At 31.4% G+C, this 8,362-nt stretch overlaps 1 protein-coding gene across 1 annotated transcript; it reads right to left on the reverse strand.

Moving 5' to 3' along the window:
• Positions 1–1,708: 1,708 nt before the first annotated feature.
• On the reverse strand, positions 1,709–3,261 carry LOC125831064 (uncharacterized). The gene is made up of 4 exons (XM_049510255.1): positions 3,172–3,261; positions 2,990–3,097; positions 2,517–2,706; positions 1,709–1,758 (listed from the first exon to the last, which is right to left on the reverse strand). Exons 1-4 carry the CDS (start codon positions 3,259–3,261, stop codon positions 1,709–1,711), a joined length of 438 nt encoding a protein of 145 aa, XP_049366212.1.
• Positions 3,262–8,362: the final 5,101 nt, after the last annotated feature.

Raw genomic sequence — 8,362 nt, forward strand, 5'->3', positions numbered from 1 at the left:
ATAAATTGAAGATCTCTATTCTCATAACAAAACACAATAATATCCACAATATAGTCGTTTAAGAGTCTTGTCTATGGGAGATTTAATCTCTCAATAGTTTTAATATTTTTTTTCTTTATATTAGTTTTCATATAATATATAATATTAGTTTTTAGTATAAGTTTTTGTCATCTAATTTATCAATCATATTATTTGCAATTGTAAGCTTCCGCATGATGCCCTATTCAACTTCATAACCCAACAAGAGCACATGATTCATTGATCTAATGCTTGAATGAGGTCGAAGACAAGCTCAAGTGGTTTCAAATCAATTTGTAACTAATTTGATGATAAAGAAGATTTTTGTCCAGCTACATCTGGAGAATAGATTAAAACCATATTTTCAACATTCCTGTTGCTGCATCTTTGAAAATAAAAATAAAATATTTTAAAACCATTTTTAACCCATATATTTTAAACTTTATTTTTAACTATGGCAAGCAAAAGTGATGAAGATTATGTGAAGAACGAAGATATCATGCAAGTGAAGAAGATGGATCAAGTTTTGTCAAGAAAATCCAGCCAAAATGGTAGATTTGTTAGGGTTTTTCCCTAATTTTCTTTCCTTATTTGAAGTTTATTTATTTCCTTAAAGAAAAATCAAGTATTATCATAAATACTTGAACTTTTTCTGAAAGAAAAATATAATTTTCTTCCATATTTGGTTTATTCTTTCCTTAGAGGAATAATTTGGAGATCGATCTATAAATTGAAGATCCCTATTATCATAGCAAAACACAATAACATCCACAATGTAGTTGTTTAAGAGTCTTGTTTATGGGGAGATTTAATCTCTCAACAGTTTTAATATTATTTTTCTTTATATTAGTTTTCATATAATATATAATATTAATTTTTAGTATAAGTTTTTGTCATCTAATTTATCAATCATATTATTTGCAATTGTAAGCTTCCCACTACTAGAAATTTGATATACAGCAACAGTTGAGTTACCATTGCAATAGGCTACTATACCATTGCATTAGCTCTAATGCTACGGTTTAGGCAAACGCTACAACAGATCGTGTAGCATTAGCTCTATAGCCACGGTTTTGTCCGACGGTTTATATAACTGTGGCAATAGGAACCCTTATTGCGTCGGTTTACACCTTAAGTATTACACCATGATTAGTTCTCTATTGGGACAGTTATTAACCATCGCATTAGACATTTATGCAACGATTATTTAAATGCTATGGCTACAATTTTCTCTTTTTAATCAACAACCATTTCAGTCAATTACCACGGTTTTTATTTGAGAATGCAACAGTTCTAAGCTGCTATGACTATTACTCCATGGCTATTGCTACAGTTATTATAGGGTAATGCACCAATTCTTTTCTTATTGCAATAGTTACTATTAGGCTTTTGCTACATTTATTATTAGGCTTTTACAACAGTAACTATTGATCTACTGCCACTAATATTACAAAGCTACTACAACAATATTACCATAAAACATAAAATACACTATTTGATCACAAAAATGAACTCTTCATTACCAAGATTTCAATCCAAGATAGTAATATCAACATATAATAGCAAAATACAAATATTATTTGACTATTCAAAAATGGTGAAACACACCACAATTTTCAATCTTCATCAAAATAAAAAGATTTGTAGAACGTAGATGATTAAAGTTAATTAACATCAATCCAGTCAGCTCCTATGTCAAGTCTTTAATACTGCTTTCATCTCCTTCTTCAATTTCATCACCTACAATAAAATACAAAATAATTTAGCAATGTTTACATTAAGTTATGATAGTGAAAGATGTGAAAGTTAAAAGTCATGCATTCACAATGGTTGTGCCTTTGTTGATTGTCATTTGAACAACCAAGACTTACTTAACAAACAAGACACATAATTTAGTCAAATTGATCAACAATGTTTCAGCCACACACTAAATAAAGCACAACCAATTAAGCTCAACCATACTAGTAGAATTGTACTCAACCATACTAGCAGAATTGTTCTCAACCAATTAAACTATTTCTTGAAGGAAATAGCATGACAAATAGTTTCTACAAGGTGCAAAACTTACAATAGGTAACTGCCAGAAGACATTCTACCATCCGCGGAGAGCACTCCTAGGTGAAAAAGCAATAAAGAACCACTAAAATCATAAAATACTTAACCAACAAGAGCCTATATTTAGGGTTGTCAAACGTATGATCAATACCACAAATACATAAAAAAAAATTGAATAATACACTCAAATCATTATTGCATAAATCTCAATTTTCTTCCATCAAGTTTCACAAAGATCAAATTCATAGAATCAGTTCATTATTTCCTTATATCCTACTAAATAGTAATAAATTTCACATCATTTTCTTGTAACTCAACATTGTAAATCTGAAAGAAAATAGAGTACTTAAGCTCACTTTTAATGAACGATAACGACAAACAAGAATAAGAAGAAGAAGAAGAAGAAGAGGAAGAAATTGAAAAAGAAAATTAGCGACACTAACCTTGATCAGCCGCTTGTGCAGAAGTACAAGTTTCTCTTGGAGAAGGAATGGACAATGCTGCTAGTATATTACGATCAATTAAACCTGCATGTTGAAGTTGTGAAATTACATCCGTAATAACTTCTTGTCGCACAGTTTTCTTTTGTTCCTCCATTTGTTTCTCTATCTTTTGAATTCTTTCTTGCATTTGCTGCACTACATCATTTGTGTCATTTAAAGATTGTTCAGAATTTCCAGCTTTTCTTTTCAATGTCGCCTTTGTAACCCCCACTCCATATAGTCTTAGACATCCTGGATGTTCAGGACCAATGACGGCTGAAAATGCATCAACAGACTGATCGTTTGTGTCCATTTGTGTTTCAATTTCCTCCATTTCAGCCTAACAAAGCATATCCAATAAGTAGTCATGTAAATTAAAATTTAGAACACATATTTGATCTCAATAAGAACTTGCAAATAGACAACAGTCATACAATTTTACTATTTGTGTTTTCATTTGAGGTCTTGTATAAACGCCCAGGTTTCCTTGTTCTTGTGACCACGAAGATCTCCTTAGTTGATACAGTTTCCGTTTCATTTTCCTAGTCAAACAAAAATAAATATAAAAAATTTCTTAAATAACGGTTAAGAATCATTAATAAATAATAGAATGCACCAATTTGTTACAGATTAAAAAAAAACTCTTTTTGCCTGCAGTGTGTGGATTCGTCAGCTTTTTTCGATTCTTAGTATTTGTTTCAGACATTTTCTGCAAATAAATAAATGAATAATGTAAATCAAAAGCAATGGTGCTACATAATGTACTATAAAAGGTCAATGCTCCTTATTTTCTAACTAATATCAAAAGGTAAAATTTAGATTTATCCCAATGTAACAAACAGTAGTAAAAATATATAGTTCATGCCTCCATACTGGCCAATTACTCACACTTGTATTAGAATGTTCCTACGTCCAAACAAGTCATTGTAACTTAATTTAAAGCTACATGTTTAGACTCTAACTAAAAGTCTGCACAAATGCATTTCTGGTGGTCCTCCATTCAAGTTGCTTCTTGTTTATAGAATGTATCTTATTGGAAGACTAAAAATTCAGTCTCTCATTCTTAGTAATTGATAATGAACAAGAAATTTACTTAGGTGATACATCTGGTTATTCTTTTTCACTTAACAATGAGCTAGACATATCATCACTACCACTCAATGGAACATCATCTGAGAGTGGAGGATACATACTGATCCATACATGTCATCTCTCTACTTATATGTGAATCGCTTATGGCTTCAATAAAAGATAAAGTGATTGAGTTATCAAAGTATGTTTCAACCCTGAGTATGGCCTGAAGAACAAGTTGTTTGAAGAAACTTTTAAGATATCAACTAGCAATTTAAAACAAAAAAAATCAGACCAATCACCACCCTGGCAAAAGAAACTACACTACACAGAAGAGAATAGAAAAATAAAAAAATTGTCAACTTGAGACTCTGAAATACATTTTACCTTGAATTTCTCAGACTTTCAATATTTGAGGAGCTCTCTAAACTGACATTCTAGAATATGACCAGGCTTTTTGGCCATTTGAATTTCATCATTGTTGTACGGGTCGTAATAATTGATCTTCAAATCAGTTATGTGCCTTCTCCAAGCTTCTCGAATTGTTACCAAAGTCCAACCTTTCACAGCTTCAGGAATAATGTATTTCTCCTACACTTTCATGTCATTCAGTTAACAAACAGATATAAAACACTTTTACAAATATTTAAATATTGAAAATTTCAGACCTTGGTGTAATCCCATAAATCCTTTTTGGTGTCCATGCTCCTCCAATCAAATATATCAAATGGGCAAAGTGTCGCAGTTCTTGCCAATGTGCCTAGGAAGCTACTTAACTCTGTTACAACTTCATCAGTAGGACCAACAAGTTGATTTAACCTATTTAGTGTGATCAATTTATGCTCGTGTCGGCTATGTACATTATGCATTTGTGTTCTGCCTCTTGTATTTTGAGTGGCAAGGCCTTCAACAATAAGAAAATACAAGAAATTAGAAATCATGGATGAATGCAATAAGTTTCTAAGCATATATGTTACCTTATTCTTCAGATTGTTCATTTGTTGGAGGAATGGTAGAAATCATTTGCACTTGCTCCTTTAGAGGCTGCTCCTCTGGAGGTTGCTCATCTACATATTGTCTATTTGCTTCAGATTGTGGTGCTACTGGTTGTTGTTCTTCAATTAATTTTAGAAGAGGTCATTTCTCTAACTCTATAGCTTTGTTGTAAATAACTGTCTTTTTTTATTTGCCAAGAATGATAACGATCCAGATTTAGTGAAGTTCTTTTTTGCTTTTTTGTTTTCTTTTTTTTGAAGGCTCTTGTTGACTCATGACTATTCAAATCTGAACAAATAATCACAAAGATCTTACAAATCACATTTTTTATCAGTAAAACTTCATAAATCAAACTTTCAGATGGAACAACAACAACCATGAGGCACTAAATAGAGGTGGAACATTTTTTCTGAACAAGCATCCTAACTCCAGCAAGCGATGGACTAGCAGAAGTTGATATGCCAGACTTCAGCTACATCTAATACTTCTTTAAAGAAAAACAAGCATCTAGTACTTAACACCAGTAAATCAGCAAAATTTCAGAATATGAGAAATAAAGATAGATATTAGAACCTGAATTCTTATTGGTCAACTGTGAAGTTGAAGATTCCTCAGAGAACGTAGAAACAGGAATACTGAAAAATGAATAATAGAGAAAAAAGACTTAACAAACGTATTAATCTCAAAAGAAGTATATATCCAGAGACAAACTTATAAAATAAGCACATTAATAGAAACAGAAGAAGAGACAATCGACATTCATAATTGATATGATGTAACTCAAAGGGAATTTATTACTCACTACAAAAAAATAGTATATATTTGAACTAGTTAAAAAGATCCTTTGTGAATCATCAACCTTCATCCAATCCCCAATCAGTATCATCAACTTTATCATCAACCTACATCTTCAGAATGTTGTGCAAGGGAAGACACTTCAATGATAATAACAGGGAGATCTTCTCTTGACCATCTAACATCAACATCGAGTAATATTTCTGATGAACCAATGTCATCATGATTAGTCTCCCTCCAAAATGTTTCTTCAATATTAGGACAATTCTCTTCCTCCAAATCATACAAGTCAATAGGAACTTTATTTTTTGCATAATAAACATTTTTCTCAATTGGGTCCTCCACGTAAAAACCTTGATGGACTTGAGATGCTAGTACAAAAGGATCATTTGTGCTACATTTTCTGTTGAAGTATACCCGAGCCAATCCATATTCATCAACTTCATTATGAAACCAATCACATCTAAATAGCACAACACAAAGACAACCCCAATTGAAAGGATTTTCTACAGAGAACTTAAGCTGTAGATATTTACTGTAGTTAAATGATTCATGGATTCAAGTTTTTTAGTATTTTGTTGAAAAAATCAGAATGCTGATTGATTTTCTTAAAATTAGAGCAGTTCACCAGTCATTTCCTAACAAATTCATACTTGGTCACAAGCTGAAAATTTAATGCAACAGGGGAATCAATATTTTTTGGATTTATTAAAACAAATACGGTTATTTCTACTGTCCAGACCTAACTTTATTTGTCAATGATTGTTCATAATCTTTCCTAATGCTCAACTTCAACAGCTCGTTCTAGTTTCCTCTTTCATAAACTGATCCCACATCAACTACAAAACTCAGTCTACTATCTTTATACAACAAAATTTTTCATGTTAATGGACATCCAAATGACATGAGTCACTTGTAGGTGGATAAGGTAAATCAAAATCTATAAGATAAAAATTAATACATCACAAGGACTTGCAAGTACAAAGTTAGAATTTCCTAATCACTTTACAAAAAAACAGATCTGAAACTCAAAGGTTTAGCATCAAACTCTCAAAAGATCCCTAAATATAAAATGTTAAACAAATAATTTAGAGTATCTCAACAAGAACCGTCATTTCAACTATGTTTTTGCCATCTACCTTTAATTTGACAAAATTGGAAAACTTAACAGTGAAGTTAGTACATGAATTTGTTGTATTATTGAAGAATCATTTGTGCTTGAGCTATAATAAGGTCATTTATGGGCCAAGAAAGCTAACAACTTAAATCATTTTTCAATGACAAAGAGTTCTTTCACAAAGTCAAGGCAAAATCTCTCTAAATTTTCAGCACATAAATATATATTTACTAGTTTAGTCCTTACATAAATATAGAAAAAAGTAAAAGAAAGAATAGTAATAATAAGAAGCTCTAAGAGGGCTAGAGATTGTCAATAATAGATTCAATAATTTCTTACTTAGAAGTATTAGGTGCCTTATTTTTAAATTCCGGCAATTTGATGTCTCATCTGTATCAAGGGTGAACTCAGAATTTAATAAATAAAAGCTAGCCACAAATTTCACCATCAAAAATACAATAAAATTGAGTTTTCACCTATTGATTTACTTAGATTGGACATCAGTTAAATGAAATCTTCTACTTACAATCAATAATGATATTTTTGCTGACTATACAGAGAACTTGACTGCGTTTTCTATAGATATATCGCATAGTTAGCAAGTCACACTAGGAAAATTGTAAATATAGACAAGCGACACTAACCCAATTTCTGAATCAGAACAAGAAAGATAGAAATCGAACAAAGAAACAGTAACAACCAGTGGTTATCAAAAGAGGGACTACAAAATTACATTTTCTAAGCTTAAAGATACAACAACTAGAATAATGAAAATTCTCAAATCTAGTGTTGGGTTTTCACATCTGAAAAAGGGATACGATATCGACGAATCAAAAGAGAAAAATGATAAAAATCACTATGGAACTCACATACGTAGTTGTTGTAGCAAGACATCAACAAAAATTAAAGTTCAAAACAACAACTTTAGACTTTCGTCTAACAGGGGATTTCAGTTCACATTCAAAGACCTAGAAAATCACTTTAAATTGTATTTCAACAACTTTGAAAATCAGTTTATAGTACATTTCAGTTTACTCAAAATGCAAATAAAAATACTACAAGCATTAGAACGAAATAAACTACCAATCGGGTATTGGCTAATAAAATTGAAACCAACTTCTTAAAGAAATTTCGCAGAGAGTTCATAAATCTTCACCAAATCTAAAATACAAACAATAAACCACAAATAGATTACATCACAGACCTAAATTAGAAAAAATAACATAAATTTCAGACAAACTCATTTGTTATTCTTTAATACTTTTGAGAAACCCTTCAATGGAGTTTCAGATTATGCAAAATAGTATGTGCATAACAAATTAGAGACAATGGGTACTTAGAAATATTGGAGTAGATAGAGGAAACTTAAAAGTAGTACACCTATATATGCAAAAGCTTGTAGTCGACGAAGATTCTTGTTGAGAATAAGACCACTGGAGATGAACTGAAGAAGCCCAGATTGAAGAAGACGAAGAATCTCACTCTGAAGAAGAAGACCTAAGCTTGTCGAAGAATTATGTTGCCATTAGCCGCAACTCATCGTTACGCTAAAGAAGAAGACCGATGCTTTTCAGAAACCCTTTTTGGAAGAAGACTAGAAATTTCAGCCCAAATGAAATTAATGGCACTTTAGCTAAAGTAGTGGAGGGAAATAAATTTTTTGGGGAATAAAATTCGCGGGTTGGCTAAAAATAATTTTTTTCACTAAAATAACCGTTACCACAGAGTCCTTAAGTGCGACGATTGTAAAATATGTTGCCATAGGCACTCTGTAGCGACGGTTTTAAGAATGATGCTACGGTTATCTTTAATTATTGTTCTATTAGAT

This window comes from Solanum verrucosum, unplaced genomic scaffold (assembly GCF_900185275.1).
Source record: "Solanum verrucosum unplaced genomic scaffold, falcon-dt-bn FXZP01000049.1, whole genome shotgun sequence".
NCBI lineage: Eukaryota > Viridiplantae > Streptophyta > Magnoliopsida > Solanales > Solanaceae > Solanum > Solanum verrucosum.